Below are 27,660 nucleotides of genomic sequence, written 5' to 3'. Positions count from 1 at the left end.
TTTTTGATTACTAGGCTTTCTGTAATCTTGTTAGGTGGTCCTATTTAAATATAAGTGATACAGTAGAGTCTTTTAAAATTTCCCACCAAAAGAGCTAAGTTTGAAAATAAATGGGCCATAGCAATGTTGAAAAGTGGCTTGGGAAGTCACTTTGATCTTGCAAGAAAAAGAATAAAGAATAACTTATGATACTGAGAGCAGTTGTTTGAGTAGTAGATAAATGTTTCAATTTTTTGGTAGAAATTAATAACGAATAACAGTCTTTTTATGTATTGACTTTGTTACTCATTAGCTATAGTGTTTGGATACAGGAGGGCAACTTAGTGACTTTGGGCCCTGGTGCATCCCACCTAGTGGGATTCACGGCTGTAATGCCTGTGAGCTGTGTGACCCTGGGAAGCTGCTAACCTCTATCTGACTCACTTTCCTTCTCTGAAGAATAAAGGTAACAATAGCGTACCTGGTGGAATTTTTTTAAGATGGATTAAGCGAGTTAATATATGTAAAGGAATGAGTACCTGGCACAGTGTATACTTGCTTAAACCAGTTGTTCATCATGACAAGGTCAACCCAGGCATATATATTGGGGTTGATTTGGAAAGTTACTTTAAAGTTTTTGGATATTCTTCCTCTGTCCTTAAAACTACATTACTTACAGGTTCTCCTTTTTGTCCTTTAGAGCCAACAGATCCCGGAAACCCTGGCAGTCCAGTTTCACCCTTTTAAGAAAAAGCAGAAGTAAGATTTTACATAAGGTAGACAGGTCCCATATGACTGTTAGGAGTAGACTGACTGCTTGCTCTCCTCTAGCCAAGGAGTTTACCTCTTAGCATCCCGGGAACAAGGTGCAGGTCTGAATATAGCCGGGCTGTTTGCCTAAGAATGTATTTATGGCACTTCATTCTGCCTCTAGGTATTTAAAAATCCTTAACATTTCACTGATACAATTTAGATATCAATGTGATATCTAACATTAATGTGAAACTTTTTTTTCAAGGAAAGAACATCTAGAAAACAATTCATAATTTCTTTTGATATCTCAAAAATAATTTTTTATGTGTGAGTTTAAAGTTACCAGGTTTTTAAAATGACACAAAAGTCTAGACTTATTTTATTTCAGATACTTTTTTCTTTTCATAGGTGGGGTGGGAGTGAGGGGTGGAGGGAGAGGGAATTAGGACTCATGACAGGAGTGGAGTCCCTCCGGTGTTAGCATTTCTACTGATGCTTAGATTTACTGTGGACAAAGGATGCCTTCTCGTCAATGTGGCGACAAGCAGCAGCGTAGAAGTATCTAAGATTCCTTGTCAAAAATCTTGAAGAGAGATTTGTATGTGACATATAAAGAGTATTTTCAGAAAACACAATTAGAGAAATAAGATTTACAGAAAGGAATTCTATCATTAATGAGTCTTCAGAGGAGTCTCAGCCTTGTGCTTCGTTTTAGCACTTACCAAGATCCCTGGCTGACAACCTAATTCTCAAATTAAACATAGCTATTAAAAGATGTAATTCTGATTTTTTTCAACCTCAAGAGCATATCTGTAAAGGAGAGTCACCATTATATTTCTGGGCATATATCTTTCTAGCCTACTTGTCTTTTTTTAAGTTTAACTTCAAAAATATATTGGAAACAAAGTACAATATGCCAAACTTTCACATGCCAGGCCCTCAAAATGAAAGACATCTAAACATGAATCATCAAAGAAGATTAATTTCTTTGAAGTAATTCCTCTGGAATTTAGAATTTAGTGTGCTGAATTTTTTTTGTCTTGATATACAGCAAAACACAGAAGGATTTTTCCTTCTAGCATCTAAATGCTTTTTACATTGTAGAAGTTCTGGAAATAGTAAATTGTATCCAAATTGAGAAGAGAGAAATTGGTGAATACTTAAAAGCAGCAATTGTTGTAAGTCAGAAGAAATAAACAATTGGCCTGTTATAAGATTAAAATGACCTTTATGTTATCCCCTAGAGAGGTGCTAATATCTCCAGTACATAGATATAAAGAAAAAATATGCTTAATAATTAGAATCATCTATAAAATAAAAGTAGAAAGCAGGGAAAGGATCTAAAATTACTTATAAAAACCACATTAGCTTGAAATCAAAGAGGAAGAGTAGGAAAATGTCCACAGAGGAATAAGAGTAGTTATATTTATATACACTATATATTTGAACAGATGTAAATAGAGCTCTAATGACACGTGGAGGAAGGGCAGATCAGAGAGCGTGCCTACCTCTCCACACGGTCTTTGGGTGAGGCTGGGCGTGGGAAAGCCTTTATGATGTTGACCTTCATATGAAAATTTGCAAACAAAGGCCAAATACCCAAATCTTAGCGCTGTTTTCACATTTAAAATGGATATTCTGCCAGGCATGGTGGCACATGCTTGTAATCCCAGCATTCAGGAGGCTGAGATGGGAGGATCACGGTTCACAGACAGCCTCAGCTACTTAGTGAGGCTCTCTGCAACTTAGTGAGACCCTGTTTCAAAATAAAAAATAAAAATCAGACTGGGGGTGTAGCTCAGAGATAGAATGCCCCCGGTTTTCATTCCCAGTACCACATAAAATAAAATAAAATAAAATAAAATAAAATAAAATGGATTTTCAATGATTTATCACTGTGGATATCTAAAGACAAATGATGCCTTTACTGAGCCTCAGGGAAGGCCATGCTTCCTGTGACTCTTGACACTATTTAAAAGGCTGAGCCAGGCGTGGTGGCGCATATTTGTAATCCCAGCGCCTGGGAGGCTGAGACAGGAGGATTGCACAAGTTTGAAGCCAGCCCCAGCTACTGAGTGAGGCACTCAGCAACTTAATGAGACCCTGTTTCCAAATAAAGTGTAAAATAGGTCTGGAAGTATAGCCTGGAGGTAGAAAGCCCCTGGGTTCCACCCTCAGTACCACAATAAATAAATAAATAAATAGCTATTGCTGCTAGGACTCCATATTATCCCCCTGACTGTCTGCAGCAAGATACCAGCAACTTTCTCATAAATCTGTATTCTGCCACATGTTTCACTGTCTTCATAACTCAGCAGTTTTCCTGAGCCCTTCACCCTGTTCTGGTAGACCAGTCACATGGATGCAGTAGTCTCCACTCATGGGGTTTTTTTTTTGGCGGGGGGGATTGAGCCCAGAGGCATTCTACCCTCAAGCTGCATCCCAGCATTTTATGTTCTATTATGAAATGGGGTCTTGTTAGGGTGCTCAGAGTCTGGCTAAGTTGCTAAGTCTGGCCTTGAACCTGCACTTCTGTCTCAGCCTCTCAAGTACTGAGATTACAAACCTGTGAAAATATGTCCAGCTGCTGCTTACTGTTAATACCAAATTTCTCCTTGGTGGTTGTGTGTGTGTGTGTTACTGAAGAATGAACCCAGGGACAATTTACTTCTGAGCTACACCCCCCAGCCCTGTTTTATTTTATAACCAGGTCTCACTAAGTTGCTGAGGGCCTAAGTTGCTAATGTTGGCCTTGAACCCCTTATCCTCCTGTTTCAGCCTCCTAAGTACTGGGATAATAGGTGTGTGCCACCACAGCCAGGTCTTTTTTTTTTTCTTTTTTCTTTTTTGTGGTACTGGGAATTGAGCCCAAGTGCATTCTACCTTTGAGTGATACTACCAGCCCTAATTTACTTTTTATTTTGAAACGAAGTCTAAGTTGCTAAGGTTGGCCTTTAACCTCTAATTCTATTTCAGAGTACTATCAAGTACGGAATTGCAGGTGTGTGTCACCACCCTCAGGTCTCTCCCTGTCTTATAATACAGGATCTGGCTGCTAAACTGGGAGTTGTATGCATATTTTAAAAGGTTGTTTGTGTTTGTTCTGGTTTTTCACTTTGATATTGGGCTCTGTTACAGTTTGGATATAGACTATTCCCTGAAGAACTAATGCATTAAAGTTTAGAGGTGATATGATTGAATCATGGTGGTTCAAATCACATCAGTGGATGAATTCATTGTAGTGGATTTATGTGGTGGTAACCTAGGCAGGTGGCATATGGATGGAAGTGATGGGTCCCTGAGGGTGTGGCCTTAGGAACTATGCATTTATCTTTGAATCCCCTTCATGAGCTCTCTCTCTCTCTTACTTCTGGCTTCCCAAATATGAAAGTAGATTTCTCTGAATCAATCTCCTTCTCTCTCTCTCTCTCTCTCTCTCTCTCTCTCTCTCTCTCTCTCTCTCTCTGCCTCCTACCACCATGCCCTAAATTCTGAAGATGTAACCTGACCTAACATGGACTGAAACCCTGAAATCTTCAGAACTGTAAGTAAATAAATCCCTTTCTTCTAAGTTGGGTGGTCAGGTGTTTTCAATTATAGCAGTGAGAATGCTGACTCAAATGGTTGGTTGTTTTTGTAATTTTTTTATCTGGTCAGTGCTTTGAGAAATGGCACATTACCCAGCATTGATAAATCATTTATGTGTTTAGGTTGTGCTTCTGATTAAATATTTTTATTGTACAATACAAGTTGAGTCCTTTCACAAGGTAGTAAGGATGGTAACAGCAATGGATACACAAAAGAGCTGCATGAGTCCTTATGAGACGAAAGAAAGATACAGGTGGGAGAATAGAAAGGAACAAGGCTTTGGTGAAGGCATAATGTGTGTCAGGAATTGTGCTTTCAGGTCAGTTCATCCCATTTGACTTTAATCTTCCCATTAAATCTTTGTGTAGATCAAATGAAGCAACTAATACTTGGAGAAATCAGGGGCTTTCTCGAGATGACACAGGTGATGGTTAAGGCCACCATCAATTTTTGATCCCAAAGCCTGGCTCTTCCCACCCTCAATATTTTTCATTCTGGCTATGTGCTAGATTAATCTGAAACACTTTTAAGTAATAAAAATTAGCCTCACTCCAAATCAAAGTCTCTATGGATAGGGCTTGAGCCAGTTATTTTCTAAAAGCTCTTAAAGTAATTCTACTTTTTTCTTTTCTTTTTTTGTTTTTTTGTACAGAAGACTGATTGAATCCAGAAGCATTCTATCTCCAAGCTGCATTCCTGGCCCTCTATATTTTTTATTTTTTTTTAAATTTGAAACAGGGTCTCACTAGGATGCTGAAAATCTCTCTAAGTTGCTGAGGTTGGTCTTGAACCTGCAGTCCTCTCTTTCAGCCTCCCAAGTACTGGAATTACAGGTGTGGACAACCCCACCCAGTTTTTCCAGATAATTCTAATGTGTGGCCATGATTTGGAACCACTGGGGCCACTATCCATACAAGCAAAGACTTGTGAGAGCATTCTGAGGGAGTTTTAAGTCTTTACTGTGGTGACCCATGGATACTACTACAATTTGAAAAGTAAGAAGATATCCATCCTGAGTAGATACAAACTGGATGTATATAAGTTGAGCTGATATCACTCTCCTAGCAACTGCTGTATTTTTAAAGTTTGTTTCATGTGTTATTTATTGGTGAGTCTTTCTCCTGATAATTATAATTTAAAATAACCCTTTCATATATATATATATATATATATATATATATATATATATATATATATATATATTTATATCAGGTGCTACATCAAGTTCCCTGCAGACTTTTATAGGTTATTTATTTGGGAGGGAAGAGGGAACAGTAAGCCACAGGCTTTTTTCTAATTCTACTTTAAGATTCTGAAGCAATTAGAAAAGATTCATAGCAATGGAAAAGGTCCTTAGAGTTTGAAATACACCTGTTTTACAGAATTGAATTTCTCATCCATGAGGTCTTAAGAATTCCTAAGTAACATATGTTTTCTAATGAACAGAGCAAAACAGAAGCCAGCTGTTTTGTTTCAAGAAATGAATCATCATTTAAATGCTTAAAAAGTGTCACAGCTCCCTTATTTGCTCAGCTGTCCTATGTGACAAGCTCTGTGTCTTTCTGTCCCCCTCCTGCTTAGCCTGCATGTGTTAGTAGTAATTGCTTAAAATGCAATGCATTTGTTATGGTGGGGTATGGTTTCTGTATGCTATTAGGTTACAGGAAATAGTGCTAATATACTAGCAGTAAAACCCAAGACACATAAATGACTTACATTGCTGTATAATAATTTTTTAAAAATATATTTCAGAATGTTGAAATTTTATTTATTTATTTGCTTAGCATAAAATTGTTTTAGTAGTCAGTCTGTAAGAAGCACCAAGTTTCTGTTGAGAGCACCTCTTAGCAGTATTTTCTGGTGAGGGATGTATGATCTTTTGAATAGATTGGTTGCACTGATTTATAAGGCACAGAAGTCATATTTCTTGGATTCATGTTGAAATACGCTGCCCTCAATCAAGAGAATTTTCACTGGGTGAAGGAACGAAGGTAGCATTCTCTTGCCTCCGTATATTCAAACCTACTCAGAGTCGTGGATTTAATGTCCTCCCTCCCTTCCGCTTTCCCTTCTTCCCTCCCTCCTTCCTTCTCTTCTTTCTTCCTTCTTTACTCTTTATTTTCTGGTGATACCACATTTACACTGAATCTAAGGTCATCAAAAGTTTAGAATCAAACAGGAGTGAGACATCCTTTTGAGAGGGAAAGCGAATCTGTCACCTTCCCAGCTAACAGAATTAAGCCCATGAATGCTGACAAAAAGAACACTGTGGAAATTAATCAGCATGTTCACTTGAAACTGGTGTTGAGGTAATTATTTGCTTAAGCCACTACTGTATATGACAAAACACCATCAAAAGAGACCTCCACAATAGCTTGTGTTTTGTGCAATTTAAGAACACACAAAACGGGCCTGAGATTGATGTATCAAAGAGGTCTTCAGATCCTTTTTTTTATTTTTGCAACTTACACAAATTCCATCTTCATGAGCCATCTAATTGTAAACCAAATCCTGTGTCCTAGTTTCTCTTACCTTACTATAGCTATTCCCCTTTGATATGTCCTCCTTCTGGTAGCCAACTGTCACTTGGCAGTGTTACTCTGCTGCAATCCCAGTCATGCTCCTGGCTGGAGGCAGTGGAGGCTCCTGCTCATGGACGTGGGGCAGTCTGTGGGATGGGGACTCCACTGCCATAATATAACCACCCCGACCTGGAGATGTGCTGGTGAGTACAAAACATGGAATCATGGTATTCACTCTGGAAATCTTATTACCTTCTCTCCTTTATGGCCACCAGCTCCATGTTCACCATTTCCCTAGGTAAAAACAAAGCAGATAAAAATATTTTTTAAAAGTCTACTTATTTTTAGCTCATTCAGTCTTTACTTGAAAAGTACAAATAGCCAAGTAATAGTAGTGTCCCAACTGTGTATGTGTGGGGTGGTGGTGGTGCTGGGGATTGAACTCAGGGGTTCTACCTCTGAGCTACACCCAGAGCCCTATTTTATTTTTAATTTTGAGACAGAACCTTGCTAAGCTGCAGAGGCTGGTCTCCAACCTATAATCCTCCTATCTCAGCCTCGCCTCCCAAGTACCAGGATTATAAGCTTAAGCCACCCCACCAGCTGGTAGTAGCTCTTCATAAGTACTGTGTGGTTTTTGCAGACACCTTTGTTTTTCTTGCTTTTTGTTAAGTATCCTGTTAAACTCTGACATTGGAGACCTTTGCTATCTTTCCTGTATCTCCCCAGGAGACAGCTTCTGGAGACACATTCAACTCAGGGGCAAAGCCTCACTCCCCCAGATTTGCAGCTGGCAACCTCAGCCCTGGTCCAGCTGGGCTTCTCTGCTCTCCTGCTCTTCCTGCTCTCAGGTCTTCCATATGGTCCTCAGATCACTACACTAATCTGTCTCTAGTTTCCCTGGACAGATGCCTTTGCCTATTAAACACACTGAAAAATAAATACAGTTCTTAGGCAGCACATCAAATTCCTGCCAATAAATCCCCAAACTGATCTGTTTCTTCGCTGTCAGTTTCTTAGGTAAATCCTCAGAATCCCAGGCCCTCTGCTTTCTTTGGACATTTTCCTTATTGATGTTACCTACTGCCATTAGATGAAATTGGCAGAGTTGGTAAAATTAAGTAAAATGTAGCTAAAATTGGCCAATTTCTTTAATATCCCTCTTTGTCTCTCTCTGTCCACCTCCTTTTGTACCCTTTTCAAACTTAAAACATACAAAACACACATTCCTCAGGCACATATTTCCCATAAGCTGCGCTCTCTCTCCTCCCATGTGTAGGCAGTGTTCTCAAAAGGCTGGTTAATGTTTTCTGCATCCACTGACCAAGATGGCCTTAATGTCCCCCATAAGCTAGAATAAACTGTAAACAGCCTTCCAGAGAGTAGACCCTGACTTTCATTTTCTTTAGAAAATGTGTGTTTATAAATTATTTTTCTACCCTTTGAGATGAAAATCTTTTAAAAAGCCTCTCCTTTGCTTTACAACCCAGGAATGTCTTTCTCAAGGACTCGGGAGCCTTCCCACGGAAATGTAATCACCAAGAAAGATGGTGCTCGTAGCTCTTGGGCTCCTGGGAGGGTAGAAAACTAACTTCAGCTTTTTTCCAAGTTGTAAACCCTTTGTGGTTAAAAAGATGTGAAAAAGTTTACTTTTCCTTTGGATAAAACCAATTAGTAAGCACAAAAACAAACATCCCTCAGAGTATGTGTTGGGGGTTGGTTCTAGGCCCCTCTCTAAGGATACCAAAATCTGTGGATGCTCAGGCCCCTTATATAAAATGGCATAGTATTTGCGTATAACCTATGCATATTATCCCATATTCATTCATTATTTAATTTTATATTTATGTATTTATTTTGGTACTGGGGATTGAAGTCAGGGGTATTCTATCTCTGAACTACACCACCAGCCTTATCTTATTTGCTATTTTCAAACAAGATTTTACTAAGTTGCTGAGGTTGGCTTCATACCTGTGATGCTATTGTTTCAGCCTCCCAAGTATTGTGATTATAGGTTTGTGCCACTACATCTTGCTGTCTTCCATAGACTTTAAATCATTTCTAGATTACTTGCAATATGTAGTTCAATGTAAATGTTACATAAATAGTTGTTATACTGAGTTGTTTCAGAAATAGTAATAAGGAGAAAAGTCTACACACATTCAATAAACATACATTTTTGTAAAATATTTTTGATCCATGGTTGGTTAGTTGAATCCATGGATGCAGAACCCACAGATAAGGAGGAACAAGGGTATCTTGCATTAATTCTCATTCTCTCTCCCCTTCCCCCCTCCAGAACTTACTTACTTACTTAATTTATTTTGCGGTACTGGGGATTGAACCCAGTTATACTCCCCAGCCCTATTTTTATGTTTTATTTTGAAACAGTTGTGGAGGGCCTTACTAAGTAGCTAAGGCTGGCCTCAAACCTATAATCCTCTTGTCTCAGTCTGCCAGTAGTGATTACAAGCATGGGCCAACCACACCTGGCTTCTTCAACACTTGAAAGCACCCTCTGTTTCAGAGGTGTGGAGCTCAGACTGAGTCTGGGTTTTCTCCTACTTTGCTGCAAAATTCTTAAACAACGACTTCCTTGCCTGCTTGACTTTGTCGGGAGCAATATTTGGTTTGGTATCACTTGTTGATCTCCTCTTTACTCCTAAGTCTCAACAATTTGGCTTTGGCCCCACCCACTCCACTGAGGAGGCTTTCTAACATTTGTAAGGCTCTGTTTGTCTCTGGCCAATGAACTGTTCATGAATGGCCTCTCTCTGCCACTCTCTTGGCTTTTATGACACTTCACTCCTCTCTCACCTATTTTCTTCCTCCCCATCTGTTATGACTGGATCCCCAGGACTGTCCAGGCTCTCTTCTGTGACCTGCTCCTTCCTCCCATGCAATCTTATCTATTTCCATGGCATAGGTATCATTTATACAAAGACAAATATATTTGTATGCACACCATGTTCCTCTCATCTGAGTTTTAGATCCATATATCTATTTACCTACTTGTAAGTTCTAGAAACAATTCATATTCAACAAATTCATAGCTGAAGAAACAATATACATTGAATCCATGCATACTGGAGATAAAAAGATAAGAGAGTTATATCACACCATTAACACTGGTTAGTCCAGAAGTGGGAGAATGATAATTAACTTCTTCCCAATGTATTTCTGCAGAGTTAGTCCCTCTCTCCTCTCCCTCTCTCCCTCCCTCTCCTCTCTCTCTCTCTCTCTCTCTCTCTCTCTCTCTCTCTCTCTCTCTCTCTCTCTCTCTCTCTCTCTCTTTTGGTGGTACTGGGGTTCCTGGAAGCCCTTCTACCTCCAGGCTACGCTCCCAGACCTATTTTTACATTTTTTTAAAATTTGGAAACAGGGTCTCCTAAGCCAGCGTGCGCGGCTGGCTTCAAACCTGCGCAATCCTCCTGTCTCTGCCTCCCAAGCGCGGGGATTACAAGTGTGCACCACCACGCCCCGGCTTTGCAGAGTCTCTTTTTTTTTTTTTTAAGTGAGAAAGCAATTCCATTTTACAATTGAAAAAAATAAAGGAAAGAAAGAAAACCTGGCCTCATCTTTCCTCTTCCATAGAGCCCCTCCTCCTCAGGCTGGGCATCATTTTTAACACTACCTGTCAGTATCACTCATGTACAATCAGTCACCCTGTCTCACTGCCTCTGTGTCCCTGGATTTCTTCTCTAAGCTACCTGCCTTTTACCCGGGCAGCCACAGTGGCCCCTTTGTAGCCTCCTATCATTCATTCTTGCTTCCCTGACACATACCCTCTCCACATTAGGTCAGAGAGATACCTTTAAAAACATTCTGACTTCCTTCTTTCAAAATTTAACATCATCATGAAATCCCCCAGCATCATCCTGGCCACTCTTAGCTCCTCATATGGACCAGATCTTTCCCATCTCAGCTTCTAGATCCCCACTCTTTGTCTTTACTTCTTTGTCTGGCTAGCACCCAGTCCTCCCTCAGGCCTCAACTATTATAAAAGACCATTCCTGGAAACATCCCCCAGGGTATACCAGATAGGCCTCCCTTTCATACCCTCTCAATGGACATCATATTTTTCTCTTCTAGTACTAAGATAGCTTCATAATATGGTTTTTGTTTGCTTGACAGTTTTTGCATCTCTTGGATTAGAATTTAAGCTCTGTAGTGACTCAGGATTGATTTTTTTTATGCCAATGACAGTCATTAGTATATAGAAAGTATTCAATAAATTCTTGTTGAGAGCTGGGCACGATGGCATATGCTTCTAATTCCAGTACTTGGGAGGCTGAGACAGGAGGATCGCAGATTAGCAGTCAACCTCAGCTAGTAAGGCTCTTCACAACTTTGTGAGACTCTGTTTCAAAATAAAGAATGAAAAATAGGGCTGGGGGTGTAGCTCAGAGATCAAATGGCCCCTTGTTCAATCTCTAGTACCTCAAAAATAAGTAAATTAACAAATTCTTGTTGAGTAAATAAATCAATATTTCTAATTTGTGTGGTTTTTATATTTTCCTATTAAGATACATGTGTTGGTAGTAAAACTAAAAACAGAGAAATGTTTAAACAATAAAAGCACATAGTCACCCACTAATATCATTATTAATACATGTTGCTATATTAAATGTGCTTTCCATGTTATTCATATGCTACTACAATAAAATGGGTGGTTTACAATGTATATTATTATTGGTCTTGTGATATATATTCTCTCATTTTTCTTGTTCCAATTTGTTTTGTGATGTTTAAATTGAAAATAAAATTGCACTTTCAAAATTCTGAGATGTTACAACATATTTGAAAATGAGATATGAAACTCTAAGTTATAAACACAAGTACATAAAACACCAGCAGTTATAAAATGGTGGGTTTCTTAGATGGAACCTGCACACACACAAAATAGTGATTTCATAAAGATACTAGTCATTTAGACACGATGTCAATCAGTGTGTGTAAGATTTCATCATTTCCCCCCATTACTCTGATGCTATGCCCTATTTAGGAAAGCTAGAGCATCTTTGGTCTAATACGTGACTTGCTCAGAGGGTCTTTAGATGGGGAGGCCCTGTGCTCCACTGTGCATAGTAGGAGAGCTTGCAGAGGGTCTCTGGTGAGAGTGTGTCCAAGTGCAATTGTGGTGCCTTGCCTAGGCATGGAGAAAGGGGATCTGTGTGCCATGTATCAAAGTATCAAAGTGTATGTGTGTGTGTGAGGTGAGGTAGGATAAAATAGAAAAAAAAGAGAAATAGGTGAAAAGGAGACAAATCGAAAAAGAAAGAGGGACTGTAGCTTTAAGTATAAAAACTCAGCTACATCTGAATTTGTGTAAAAATATATAGTATGATTAACCTGGACACTCATCATTGGGAGGGGGAGGGGAAATAGGGGGGAGGGGACCAAGCATAGTCTTAATATCTGCCATTTTTAATATGTTCCACATAAAAATAAAAAAAAATAAATATAAAAACTCCAGATCACCCTCCACCTTCACTCTGAAGGCCTGTGTTCCTCCAAGCCTGAGTTCTTGAAATGCTGGCAAATCTTACAGCATTGTAAGTCCAGTTAATTCTTGCATATATATTTTGTTAGCTTACAAAATGCATTTTTAGAGTGACAAATGAGGTCTAGAGAAAACATTGCTGCAGTTCAAATGCTATCCATCAACCAGATGACATCTTCCTGAAGATTCTGAGCACCACACCACCACCTGTTCTGCACTCCATGATCAAAGGAATCTCACCACTCAGACTGATGCCACCCCATATACCTCTCACACTGACCATGTGCCCATCCCATTTGCTCACCATTCACAAAGCTTCCTAGCAAAGAAGAACCATGTCCCCCAGAGGCATCCCTTCAGCCCTTTAGCTTCTGTCTCTCTGGGGAATCTCTCTGCCAATCTCTGTCTTTCTCACTCTGGAGATGCCCATATTGTCTCTTGTATGTGCATTTCTTATTTCCCTAAATAAACCTCTCTGTAGCTCTAGTCACTTTCTTGGAAGAAATTCTTTTTCAACCCACTTCTGCGTCATGACATGGTTTATCTCACCCCATGAGGAAATGCCTCTGCACCAGCACTTCAGATTGTTTTAGCAATAGGATTCGTTGTTCTCTAAAGTTTTGATTTTTCTGGTGGATTTCCCACCCAGAAAAACAATGAGTCCATCTACCGTGTATCAGAGCACCATACATCTGCTTTACTTGATAGCTAGGCCAGGAAATCTAACCAACCAAGGGCCCTCAGAGGCCTCTGGTGCTGTTCTCCTCTCTTGTGTTCACCAGAGTGAGGCACATTTAAACCTGAGCTTCAGTGGCATTTGTTCCTGTCATGTGAGAGTCTCCTCCCAATTCTCTAAGCTAATCACATCAGACAGTTATCTGGATTTACAGGAACTAGACAGTCCTTGTGTTTTGGGAGCAGTGGTTCTACTTCGGTTGCTATTCTGATTTTATTAGGTTATTCTGGACCTTAGTGTGATTGTGAGGGCTCTTGTAAGCAGTAAAAACATGCTAGTTGTACAGTGTTCCTTAAGATCCTTGAGGGAAGTAGTGAGGGGGCCACAGCATGGGGTGTGCCTCTGTCTGCTCACCTCACAAACTCTGGGATGTCATCACTCCTTTGTTTTCTTTTGAGAAATGGTGAACAGAACTTTGGAACCTATTGTTAGGAAGCAAGAAGACTTAAGGTCCTCTGATTATCTAGACGAGTATTCTCTGGAAAGAAAATAATGTACCTGGACATGTATAGGTTGAACCAATGGAAATGGCCATTTTTGTATGACTCCTCCCCAAACTAAAACATCAATTTCCTATGGCTTAAGTAATGAAGGAAACCAAGGCATGTACTTCCTTCCAGATATGGGGTCATTAAGAATCCTCCAGTTCAGCCCTTGAGGAACTTGCTGTAATAGCCCAGGCATGAGAGGACAAAAGCTATAAAAAAAAAAAAACAACTATGATCTGTTATTGGTGTAATTGTATCCTCCCAACTCCATTCATATGTTGAAGACTTTTAGAATGTGAGTGTAATTGGGGGCAGTGTCATGGTAAATGTAACTAAAATGAGGTTATAATAGAGTGGACTCTTTTTTTATTTTTTATTTTTACTTTTGCTACTAGAGATTAAACTCAGGGGCATTCTATTGAAACAAGGGCCACCTTAGGTTGCTGAAAATTTTGCTGGATTGCTGAGGTTAGTCTTGACCCTGAAACTCCTGTCTCAGTTCTCCCAAGTACTGGGATTACAGGTGTGTGCTGCCACTCACAGCTCCACAGGGTAAACTCTTAGTCCAATATGAATAAATCCATATAAAAAGGGAAATTTGGACACAGAGGCACGCACGCATGAAACTACCAGAAGCCAGGAAAGAGGCCTGAGAGGCATCCCTCCTTGGCACCTCCAGAAAGACTGGCTCTGCCAGCACCTTCAGCCTGGGGCACTCAGTTCATGACACTTTGTTGAGACAGTCTGAGTAAATTAGAATATAAAATGTGGCCTAAGAAGGTTGTGCTCACTTGAAATAAAACCTGAAGGTGGGCTGGGCGTGGTGGCGCACGCTTGTAATCCCCGTGCTTGGGAGGCGGAGACAGGAGGATCGCACAGGTTCGAAGCCAGCGCTTGCTCTGGCTTAAGAGACCCTGTTTCCAAATAAAAATATAAAAAAAATAGGTCTGGGAGTGTAGCCCGGAGGTAGAAGGGCTTCCAGGAACCCCAGTACCACCAAAAAAACAAAACAAAACAAACAAAAAAACCTGAAGGTGGCCCAAAGTCCAACTTCTCAGTTACTTGCAGGAGGACATTTTATCAGTCACGAATGGGAGAGGGAGGACTCAGGTGAGTTTATAGAGATTCTCTTAGTCAAACCAAGATCTGAAAGTCTCTAATTCTGTGACCATGTCCATGATACTTCCCAATACCAGTGGATCCTGGAGCACAGAGAGGGAGAGAGAGAGGGAAAGAGGACTTAAGAGTTGATGTTTAAATCTTTTGGACCAGGAGCATTGCTTCTAATGTTTTTAAGAAAGCCTTTGCTTTATGTTGGGTTTAAATCACTGCTTGGAAAGACCGTGAATATTTGATTTTTGCATAAAAGTTTCCTTTCCATTATAGTCTGTGGATATTAAAATGAAGTTACGATTTGACACAAAGATAAAAACTGATTATTTTTCTCGCAAATTAGGGCTTTTTGGATCAACAACTTGGAGAATTGAATACTAGAATTGGCATGGCATCAATCTCCAGCAACAGAGACCAAGTTTGGTGATGTCAGATAACATGACCATGAATTTTCATTGTGGATCTCTAAAAACAGTATCCAATGTAAAATCCACCACTATTTTACCCTCACAGATAACCCTTCTTTTTCCCCCACATAGAGATGATGATGGTGTTGGAAGTTGACAGAGCCTATCAAAGTTTTATTAAAATCTCCAGAGCTGGAAGAGCCGTTTGCTGGATCATGAAAAGATTTCCCTGCAGGGGAAGAGTATATTCAGCATTGTTGCTTTTTTGCAAACAATCTTGCAGAATGGGAGCAGCTGTTTTGCAAATTACTTTTTGTGATGGAGAGGAAAATGTTCTACTTGTTCTTTTTGCATCCCCAAGTGAACATGCAAAAATATACAGAAACACACACGAAATCTTCCTGACCTCACTCCTCAGTCAGTCTCAGTCTGTCTCTCTCTCTCTGTCTCTCTCTCTCTTCCTTTTTTCCCCTCTGTGAGTTTTCTTGTGCCTGAGCTTCTGCTTCTGGATTGCACAGGGAAATTATACAGAAAATATCAATGCCTAGACAGGGTCAAATGGCAAGAGAGGGCTCCTGGGTGATGGATGAGCCATGCAGTCTTTTGTTTAGGACAGGGAAGGGACATATATGAGTGGTCTGCAGTGCATGCCCCGCGGGGAGCTGCTTCAGCAGAATCTGGGATGCATGACCATTGAGCTGCTGCCAGCTGAGGAGCTGAGGGCCAGGGTGCCAGCACACACATCACATAAATCAACGGCAATTTAAAAGGGAAGATTCTTTTAACCTTGGAGTGTCACTTTATATGTCTCAATACATAGTCCATTATTTAATCGGCAGGACATTTTCACTCAGACTTCCTTCTCTCTGTGCTCATTTCAACAAACTGAAAACTGAAATGACCTCAGGATCCAAAAACAGATGGGATGGGTGGTGGAGACACTGCCAAGTGAAAACGGGCATCTCGCTCATGGCAGCACTTTATGAAGCCCGGATGAGGAGGAGATGGTTACGGTGCAGGCACAGCAGTCAGCGTGAATTCTGGGAAGGGAAGCCTGCCTCCTCTGACCATCCTGGGGGGCCTCAGTTTAAGAGCACTAACTACTCTTAAAAGGAGACAGAACTAATTGGTAAGTTGCCTTCCATGAATTCCCAGATGGGTCTAAACCCTCCTGATGTTAAATGCCTATATTGTATCATTTTGGGGAGGAGGCGAAGGCCTTTTTTCTATTTCCTCTTTATTCTATTTTCTTCCATCTGTAAATCAGAGCACACATGAACAAAACATTGAGTCTCAGTTTGTAACTGCAATAATGACAGATGAAATTTTTTTAGGTGAGATAATAGCTAAGTTCCAAGTACTGGTTTAATGACTAGCAAGACTCCACTCAGCTGCCACGGTCAGCTCCCATTTTTGTGAAATATAACCTTGAAGTTTAAAAATTTACATTCTCAACTTTACACTCTAAAATATAAAGACTCCATACATTTTCATTTAAGGGAAAACTGACTTATCGGCAAGATAAAGTATATGTAGAAGTAGTGTTGGGAGACCTGTAAAGATATGAGCTTTAAAAGTTTTGCAAGGGTTGGCAAATATTAAGTAGCTGAGTAGCAACTTAGTAAATTTTATGCCATGGGTTATAGTAATTCAGAGTATTCTTTAAATTGTTCTAGCTGACATTGTGACATCAGAGCCAACTTATTCTCATTATTTTGAAGCATGTATAAATCCTGTTTTATGAGTGCATGTCATTACATTGATTTAATTTAGATGTGCTTCAGCTCACTTTTTCCATTGTACCAAGCCCTAATGTTTTAAAAAAGCTAGTAGACTTTTTAAGAAATGGTTAATAAAGAAATAAAATATATCACAAATTTCTTCCTATTATAATACTTCCTGAAACATCTAAATAAATGAGAAAATTTAAGAGAGGATCACTATATTTTAGAGTCACCTTTTAAATTAGTGACAAAGTATAGCAAACTGTCCGTATGTTAGATTTTACATTTCTAAATTACAAATCATCTAGGTCTTTATGTTGAGATTAATTTGATGATAAAATTGGGAATTTGAAGTAATTTGGTCATTGTTTAACTATATATATATATATATATATATATATATATATATTTTTTTTTTTTTTTTTTTTTTTTTGGTGGTACTGGGTGTGGAACCCAGAGGCTTTCTACCTCTGGGCTATACTCCCAGACCTTTTTTATATTTTATTTGGAAACAGGGTCTCACTAAGTTGCTGAGAGCCTCACTAAGTAGCTGAGGCTGGCTTCAAACCCGTGTGATTCTCCTGTCTCAGCCTCCCAAGCGCGGGGATTACAAGTGTGCGCCACCACGCCTGGCTAACAAATGTATTTTTTTTTTTTTTTTTTTTTAGCACCAGCTATCTTCAGGCCTGGGCTGGAACAGAGTGTTTTGGGATTTGTAAACTGAGAAGAATTCATAGGAAGTGAAAGCAAGAAAACTTAGCCCTAAGGGGGACTGTTTTCAATTTTTTTCTGCAGAGCAGGGTATCAGTAATGAACTGTTACATAATTAAAGAATCTTAACTGACAGAGAATACCTCACACCAAGTGTTCAGGTCCCAGATACTTGTAATTTAATGATGAATCCATTGACGATTTTACTTGGAATCCAACTCATAGTTGGGTACCAGCACCCCGAGTTCTCACTCTGTGGACTCCCTAGTAGAATCAGGAGCTAAGTGGCTTGCTTTCTGCTACTCAGATACCACATCAGCAGTCTTCTTGTCCTGGTTGTGATGAAAACACCTTGGGTAGGTTAAAAGCTGCTCTTGCCCATTGAGTGGGAGGACTGCTATTCTTGACATATGGTATGTAAACATTTGCTTGAGATCTTGGTGCAGCACATACTGGTTTTGATAAGAGAGTTATCATCTACTGTGTTACCCAGAGCTTCAGGGCAGCATATGATTTCTTTATGCCCTTGGAGAAACTAGATAAAGGACATTATCAATAATGGAATTTATCTTTTTACATTAGCAAACTTTGAACTCAACTTTTGAAAAATGACAAACATAAAACCTCAGGTTTATAATAATATAATAAAATTTATTTTTATTTTTGAAAACATAGCTTTAAGTATGAAAAGATGTTTAAGTATATGTGATTATGTCTTAAGGGCTAAGATATTAGAAATTAACTTTTTCAAAAATATAAACACATAAAATTTCTATGTATGCCAGTGTGGGTAAAAAGAAGCCATACCTTATTAAAATATCCACCAAGACTCTGTTGTTCTCCTTGTAATCCAGGAGGTCCCTGTATTAGAAACAAATCAAAGACAAATGTATAAACATTTACCAAAACAATGTTTGCTTAAGTAACATATCTAAGAACTCCTGAAATCCTGTAGTTAAGAAAAAAGAAGAGTTTATTTAGTCAAATATTCTAATTAATAAAGAATTACATGAATATTAAGTTGTCATCAGGTTCCTAAAGGCTCTTCTAGATTAAGTCTTTTATAAGTTATAAGTGGGAGGAGATAACTCTTTAACTGAAGGTCAACAATCAGCATGATTTAAATTTTTTTTATTAAAGGTAATTATATCCATAAGAATCTTCCAGGGAGAAGTTGTAGCTTCCGTTTCTTTTTGCCTCTCTTGGCTCCCGGGTCTTTGTTCAGTGTATCATGGCGATGTGTGGCTCCACATGTTCTTAGAAAGCATGGGGGAAATATTTTCTATTGCTCTACTCATTTGAATTAGTTGCATATAAAATGGGTTGCATGTGGTTATGGGGCTAGAAAAAGATGTGTGCTATAAAACTTCAGACTTAAGACATTTATTTATTTATTTATTTATTTATTTATTTATTTATTTGGTGGTACTGGAGTTCCTGGAAGCCCTTCTGCCTCCAGGCTACACTCCCAGACCTATTTTTACATTTTTATTTGGAAACAGGGTCTCCTAAGCCAGCGCGCGCGGCTGGCTTCGAACCTGCGCGATCCTCCTGTTTCTGCCTCCCAAGCGCGGGGATTACAAGCGTGCGCCACCACGCCCGGCATGACATTTAAATACAATTAGTTTTTACTTGTCCTGGAAGTATTTCCTCATCAGGCTGAAAGCTTAGGGTAAATGGGGGAAAAAAAAAGTCATAGAATCTGTCTAGCTCTAAATCTTCTAGAATTTTCCAAGTTTTTTCAGAGATTGCATTTTGTGGAGAGGGCCATAAGAAAATACAAATCTTAGCATTATTTTAGATCAAGTGTTCAAGCCAAGATAGATTTAGCTCTCTTAGAAAAGATATTGTATGTTTCATCCAGACCTCAAATGCTTGGAAAAGAGACACTATTACAGAGCAAATTTCATAATATTTTACCTTGGAAGGTAAAGAAAGAGGATGACTAAGCAAACCAAACCGTGCTGCTATACAAAGATTCTTTTTGAAATGGGAACAAAAGCTTTGAAAAGTAAAGAAAAACTTAAGAAACAACATTGTAATTTGCTACCCTGATACAAGTAACATCTTATGTACATAGAAAATAAATATTAATGTTTTATCAGGTGTTTCTTATAAATGGCTTGTGACCGAGGATCTCTTCTAACATGAAACCTCTGTGTTGTTCAACCACACAGAAAGGACACGAGGATGTGGTGATGGATGCTCGGTGCAGGTTAGTACAACTCTTGAGAAAATAATGAGCCCCCCGAGTAATGGAGCTGACTCTGATTAGAAAGACAAATGGTGCTGTTAACTTGCTGAAATAAAAACAGAGCTAATGTCAGGAAAGAATTCTCATGCAGTTACATATTTTTCATGTTTTTTGCCACCAGCCAGCTTCGTGTAACATAGTCTAGGTCAGTTAGATAAGCTAATGAGGAAAGCAATCATTGAATGGGGATTGCTGCAGTTTTGAGCCAAGAAAATGAAAGTTAATAATTCATTCTGTAAACTCAGAAGACATGAAGTTTTATATGTATTGATCCTTTTGCAAATATATAATCAGGCAAGAAGGAATATTAGACACCATAAGTAGGTGTGTTAACAGGTAGCTTAGGAGTCTATGTGTAGATGGCTTCAGTGCATGTGTGTCAATGTGTGTCAAAGGTTCTTTAGATCAAAGAGCAGTGGCAGCAGCAGAGTGAATACATTTAGTTTTATATATACTTTTCTAGTGAAAAATAAAAATCTTAATAATTAGGGCTCCCAAATTCAGCAGAACAATTAACACAGTATCTTGAATAAAGAAGAATCATATGATAACAGCCAAAATTTATATACTGCTAACTGGGTGCCAGGTATTATAGGACAGTTTTATGTGGATTAACCCTTTAAGTCTCTACAATGACACACAATGAAAGTAACATTATTTGTTATTCAAAGATAAAGAAAATAAAAGTTGGAACGTGTTTACTGTCCCAGGTCACACCCTTGTTTAAGTGGCAAGGCTAGTATTTAACATCAGCATTGAACCCCAAATCAGCTACTCAACTATTCTAACATAAAGGCAGACTTAGCCTAAAACCAATTCTGTTGTAATTTTTAAAATCGTAATGATAATTCTAGAGACCAGGTGATAATTCTTCCAAAGTTGATTCATCCTATTGACATTGCCCCTCCACCAAAATTTCAACAAAACTTGTACTTAGAACTTCTTATGAGCCAGCAGTATGAGGCAGCTTTGTACTGCTGTGACTAAAATACTCAACAAGGACATCTTAGAGGAGGAGAGGTTACTTAGCTTATGGTTGCAGACGTCAGTCCATGGTAGGATGGCTCTAAGGCAGAGGTGTTGAGGCAGAAACCGGTGAAAGGAAAGCTGCTCAGCTCATGGCAGCCAAGAAGGGGGAGGACGATGGAGAGGAGGGAGATTGGCCAGAGATAGATATAGTCCTCAAGACCCCTAGTGACCCATCTCCTCCTTCACCTTCAGCCATTCCCCACCTCTGAACCATGATGTGTAGGAGATCAGATTTTCAACACAAAAGCATTTTGGGAGACATTCCAGATTCATGCCATAACAGCAGTACTGTGTTTGGTGCAAAAGAGGAGAAAACAAGCACTGTGCCTTTTTATGCAGCCCTGCTGTGTAGCTGAGAGGAGTCCCTCTATTCCTTGTGCCTCCCATCTGTCTTCATGCACTGCTCCACATATCATGCTGTGGGGGTTGATGCCTAAATATTACAAAACACAACTCTGCTAAAAGTGTATCTTGTCTTGGCTTGTTGGGGGATCAGATGGTTGAGGGATATAAGAAGTGGGGCCTTCAATGGGGATCCAGAGGGTGGTAAAGAAAATAAGGCAGCAGAGCAAATAGTATAATAGGCAGTCCATGGCGCAGAAACATCTGTGATGTGGATGGGAATAGTAAAATCAACAGGATGGTGATAATGTTTTAAAAATGGGTGAGAATTATTAGTTTCAACTCTTTGGAGACTGGCTATCTGCCCAGTGAGCATAGCTGTAATCGAAAACATAGAATATATTCCTCATCTAGAATCCTGACCTTGCTGTTGAGCTTACCCTTGGAATGGGGTGAAAGAATATGAGTGGTTTAGTGCATCTGCTTCCTCTAAAACCAATGGCAAGAAATAACTCTGAAGAGAATCAAGGGCCAATAGAAAAGTTTGAATGACAATACTCAGATATTCGAAAGATTAATAGACTCACCAAAGTGACCTCCATATTTTCATATATTTTGTTCCTGTCATAAAATGTCATATCCACAAAGTATTCAAATGGATTTGATCTGAAGTTTTAGGCTCTGCCACTTAATCATGAAGAGCATTTTGATGACATTTTCTTCTATACTCTTGTGGTCAATAGAATACTTTGGGCACCATAAATTTCAATATTAATGTAAAAAGGATTTACAGCTAACAGTCTACCTTCAGGCAGCACTTTACACAAACTTTTCTAGAGGTCTGAAGAAACCCAGCAGAAACTGAAAGGAAATACCACCATAGAGCACTCAGAAAGTATATGTCTACACTGACCATAGTCAGCATAGCAATAACTCACCTGATTGTTTTGAAACTGTCAGAAAGAAATACCTAAATCAAAGCAATTGCCATGGATAAATTCTAAGCACATAAAGGCTAAGAGAAACTCTATTTATGGTTAGAAAAACAATCTAGACATTGGGTCTTGAAATTGGTGGCTATCCTGTAGTCACATCACTGAGAGATGTGCTTGTTTTATCTTTTATTTTGACTTGAAACATGGATGAACAAGATTCAAGGAGTTACTTGTTTCCATATTTAGCAAGAGCTGTCAGTCTTGTAGACTATCAATCAGCCCAGAGGAAGGAGAAGTTAAAGACTTGTTCTAAGTGACAGGTCTCCTGGAATCATGAATACCGCTGGTATTAGGAGATGCTCAAGGACACTTGAGAGGTCACTTTCTCAGAAATTTTCTTATTAAGGACCCATAAAAAAGGCAGTGGGATGAGCCAGGTCTGGTAGAGAAGAAATGTTACCTGGAGAAGGTATGTCAGCTTTGACTAATGATCTCAGGAGCTCTTCTAAGAAAACTGGATTAAGGGTTTTCTTTTTTATTATTATTCATAACATTGACTTGCAACATGGCTATACAGAAAATCATGGCTATGCAATGTCTATCTTTTATAAAACTCTGTTTTACTTTACTGTATTGGATTGGGAGAAAAAGGGCATTTGATTAATGTAATGAGCATATAATTATAGAGCAGCCTTAAAATGTTAATGAAATCTAGGGAGATACACCTGCTCAGAACCCAACTGTACTGATGTGTAATTATCTGGGGGGTCTATAGACATAGCATGGATAGAGAACCTGAGATTGTTTTCTACTGCAAAGAACCATACCTAGTGTGATGAAGTGAATTAAAAATATCTGCAATTTGGGAAGTATGTACCCTCAGCAGTAGTTTTAGTGGTATTTAAGAAGTGTTGGCTAAAATTTGCTGGAGGTAGAAAACAGAAAAAATATAATGCCTGTAACCACAGCTATCAAATTCAGAGTATGAAAGCACAGGGATGTTTGCATTATCATCCCTCCAGTCAATTTTAGTTTTGGCTGCATGTTCTCAAAGTGTAAAACATGGGAGAGTCCTCTGTGAGAAAACATACTGCTTTAGTCCTGGTCATAGAATTAGCTAACTCTAGATTTTCAGCCAGTTTGCTGTGTGCTTAACTCAATGACTACAGTTTGCCTTTTTCTCCACCATTCTTTGCCATGACCTCTATGTGCACATAAGGGTCTGAGCCTTTTGATTAGCTATAACCACCCTAGACAGCGTGAATCAAGATCTCCATGGCTCCTTTGTCAACTCCTCCTTTCCCTCACTGACCCTCACTCCTGATCTCCTTCCCTTTCTCCCTTCTCTCTAATGCACTCTTTAGTTCTGGTACCTTGGCTGAATGAGCCTCTGGGAGCCATCTGGACACCACTTATCTCTGTGCACTACAGCTCTTCAATTTCCCAGTAGGAGCTCCTCCCAGGATTCACAAATACATATTTTTTGGGCTACACACAACTGCCTCTGGCCCTGTGGATTTCTAATTAACTTCAGTAATGACCTTTGAAATAACAAATATCTCTATGAAGTAAGCAGTAATAATCAATTCCTCAAAACACGCTAAAACGTACCTTTGCTTTAAGAACAGATAGAAAGTGTGTTATTGGAAACCCACTCAGGCTCATTTCCAAGAAACATTTCTAATGTTCTAAAGCTAGTAGAAAAGGCAGAGATCATAATTATTTTTCCACTGGTATTTAAAAAATTAATTAGAAAGCCTATACTCAGACATCAGAATGATGAGATAAAGCAACGACATGGTTGGAAAAGCTAATGTCAAAATGAGTTTTTTCTGTATTTATCTATAACATGTTATACATGGCATAGCAAAACACTAATTATAGTGGTGTATGTACATGTCCATAGTCCAGTGAAATGAAAATTCACCAAGGCAAGGCTTTCCAAGCCTCCAAACTCATCCTAACTAAAGCTGTGGTACAAAAAAGTACCCAACTCACCATCCCAACTCCAGGACCAAATGTTTGCTAACTTCAATATATCAATGCTTTTACAAGAAAAATTTTGTGGGGAAAGCCAATTTTTTGCTTGTTGGTTCTGGTTCTAGTTATAAATGATTTCAAACAGAGCTAAGGGCTTGCTTTTTCAAGAGATATAGAAGACAGGCCAACAGATTTAGATTAATCTAAGGATGTGGCTAATTAATTGAAGGCAGAGCTTAACTCCAGTTAAGTAGAAAGGAATTCATGAAAATTCTTTTTTTTATTTTGAATGTTTTTAAAATATTTTATTGGTGCATTATATTCATACATCATATTGGGGTAAAAAACTTGTGTGGACATACATGTACACATCACCCATTTAGCTCCTACCCAATTCCCACCCCATTCCTTCCCCATCCCTCCTTCCCATGTTTGGCTTAGTAATTGACTTCAATATGTTTAAGTACATTGTGTGTTTTAGAGAATTTCCTTCTTCCTCCTTCCCATACCCTTATTTAGGTTGTCTTGTTTGCTCCTCTATAGGATTTCCTTTTTCATCTAGAGTTTCTCCTATGACTCATTCCTCCTTAGCTTTCACATATTAGAGAAAGCATCTGATTTCTTATTTTTTGTGACTGACTTATCTCACTTAGCATAATGTTCTCCAGTTCCATCCATTTCTCTGAAAATGATGTAATTAAGTTTTTTTAATGGCTGAGTAAAATTCCATTGTGTACATGTCCCACAGTTTTGTAATCCATTTATCTGTTGATGGACATCTTGGCTGGTTCCATAATTTGGCTATGGTGAATTGTGCAGCTATGAACATAGATACACATGCATTAATTTGGTAGTTTGGGTTCCTTTCTTTTGGGTAGATACCCAGAAGTGGTATTGCTGGATCAAATGGTAGATTTGTTCCCCTTCTTCTGAGGATTCTCCATACTGTTTTCAAAAGTGGTTGCACTAATTTGCAATCCCACCAACAATGTCTTAGAGTTCCCACTTCTCCACATCTTCGCCAGTATTTGCTGTTGTTTGTGTTTTGAATGATTGCCATTCTAGTTGGGAGTTAGGTGAAATCTCAGGGTAGTTTTGATTTGCATCTCTCTGATTGCCAATGATGTTAACATTTTTTCATGCACTTATTGGCCATTTGAATTTCTTTTTTCGTGAAGTGTCTATTTAGTTCACTTGGCCATTTTGTTATTGGATTATTTGTTTATTTAGTGTTGAGTTTCTTGAGTTCTCTGTATATTCTAGATATGAGTCCTCTATTGGAGGGGTAGGTGGCAAAAATCTTCTCCTGTTCTGTTGGCTCTCGGTTGAGGGTCTTGACAGTTTCCTTTGTGGAACAGAAGCTCTTCAGTTTCATGCAATCCCACGATTGATTTGCCTTTTAATTTGTTTGCCTTTTGGGTTTTGTTGAGAAAGTTTTAATCTGTGCCTATGTGTTGCAGTGTTAGACCTGTGCCCTCTTCAAGGAGCTTCAAGGTCTCTGGTTTAATTTCCAAGTCTTTGATCCATCTTGAATTGACTCTTGTGCAGGGTGAGAAAGTGGTATTAATTTACAGTTTTCTGTATATGGTTAACCAGTTTTGCCAACACCATTTGTTGAACAGGCTGTCTTTTTTCTAGTGTATGTTTTTTGCCCCTTTGTCAAAAATCAACTGGTTGAAAGTGTGTGAACTTGTTTCTGAGTCTTCCATTCTACTCCATTGGTCTATGTATCTGTTTTTGTGCCAATACCATGCTGTTTTTATTACTATGGCTTCGTAGTATAGTTTAAAGTCAGGTATTGTGATTCCCCCATCCCTTGCCTTATTGCTCTGGCTAGAGTACTATATATATAGCATGTTTTTTTTTGTTGCTGAGAACTACTTTGGGTATTCTGGTTTTTTTTTTTTTTTTTTTTTTCGTTATTCCAAATAAATTTAAGGACTGAGTTTTGTATGTCTGTGAGGAATGATCTTGGTAGTTTAATGGGCATTGCATTGAATCTGTAGATCGCTTTTAGGCCATTTTAATGATATTTATTCTGCCAATCCATGAACATGGAAGATCTTTCCATCTTCTAAGATCTTCTTCGATTTCTTTTTTAAATGTTTTATAATTTTCTTTTTAGAGATCTTTTACCTCCTTGGTTAAGTTTATTCCTAAGTATTTTATTTTTTTGTGGGAGATCCTGAGTGGAAGTGTTTTCTGAATTTCTTTTTCAGTGGATTTATGGTTGGTATACAGTCAAGCTTCTGATTTTTTAAGATTGATTTGTATCCAGACACTTTGCTGAATTTTTTCATCAGTTCTATAAGCCTTTTGGTTGAGTTTGTTGAGTTTTCTTCTTTTTTTATTTTTATTTTTTTGTAGGTCTGGGGATGGAACCCACGGGCGTTCGGCCTCTAAGCCACACCCCCTGCCCTAGTTTTTATTTTTTATTTTGAAACCAGGTCTCACTGAGTTGCAGAGGGCCTCACTAAGTAGCTAAGGCTGTTCTCGAATTGTGATCCTCTGGTCTCAGCCTCCCGAATGCTGGGATTACAAGAGTATGCCACCATGCCTGGATGAGTTTGTTGGGTTTTCTATATATAGTATCATGTCATATGCAAATAATGAAAGTTTGAGTTCTTCATTTCCTACTTGTACTTCTTTGGTTTCCTTTTCTTGCCTTATTGCTCTGGCTAGAGTCTCTAGTACTATATTGAAGAGAAGGGGTAATAATGGACATCCTTGTCTTGTTCCTGTTTTTATGGGGAATTCTTGAAGTTTTTCACCATTTTATATGATGTTGGCGGTGGGCTTATTGGAGATTGCCTTTAAGATGTTGAGATATGTTCTTTCTATTCCAATTCTCTGCAGTGTTTTTTATCATAAATGGATGTTGGATTTTATCAAATGCTTTTTCAGCATCTATTGAAACAATCATGTGATTTTTGTCTTTCTGCTTATATGATGAACTACATGGATTGATTTTCATATGTTGAACCAGCCTTGCATCCCTGGGATGAACCCTACCTGGTGTATGATTTACTTTATGTGGTTTTGAATATGTGTTGCTAGTATTTTGTTTAATAGTTTTGCATCCAAGTTCATCAGAGATATAGGCCTGTAGTTTTCCTTCCTTGAACTGTCTTTATTCAGTTTTGGTATTAGTGTGATGTTGGCTTTGTAGAATGTATTTGGGAGAGTCCCACCTTTTTCTATTTTATGAAATAGTTTGAGGAATTTTGGGTTAGTTCTATAAAGGTTTTATAGAATTCACTTGGAAAGCCATCTGGTCCTGGGCTTTTCTTTAATGGTAAGCTCTTTATTGCTGTTTCAATCTCTTTGATTGTTATTGGTTGATTTAAGTGTTCTATGTCTTCTTGGCTCAGTTCAGGAAGGTCTTGGCTCAGTTTAGGAAGGTTGCATTTATCTAGAAAGTTGTCGATTTCCTCCAGATTTTCCATTTTGTTGGAGTATAGTTTTTCAAAGTGGTTTCTGATAATCCTCTGGATTTCTACACTGTCAGTAGTAATGTCTCCATTTTCATATCTTATCTTCATAATTTGGTTGATTCTCTCTTTTTTTTAGTTAGATTGGCTAGTGGTTTATCTATC

General features: G+C 38.7%; 1 protein-coding gene across 1 annotated transcript in view; it reads right to left on the bottom strand.

The window, feature by feature from the left end:
- Positions 1-27,660, bottom strand: part of COL19A1 (collagen type XIX alpha 1 chain) — a gene marked incomplete at both ends in the record, with an annotated part of 383,978 nt that overhangs the window by 73,369 nt on the left and 282,949 nt on the right. The window contains 3 exons of the mRNA XM_080699922.1: positions 657-719; positions 7,095-7,136; positions 18,332-18,385. Of these exons, the coding sequence (XP_080556048.1) occupies positions 657-719; positions 7,095-7,136; positions 18,332-18,385 (159 nt within the window). The remainder of the gene's footprint in view (positions 1-656; positions 720-7,094; positions 7,137-18,331; positions 18,386-27,660) is intronic.

This window comes from Muscardinus avellanarius (assembly GCF_963383645.1).
Source record: "Muscardinus avellanarius genome assembly, chromosome: 8".
NCBI classification, from domain to species: Eukaryota; Metazoa; Chordata; class Mammalia; order Rodentia; family Gliridae; genus Muscardinus; species Muscardinus avellanarius.
This window is presented reverse-complemented; position numbering and strand designations above follow the sequence as displayed.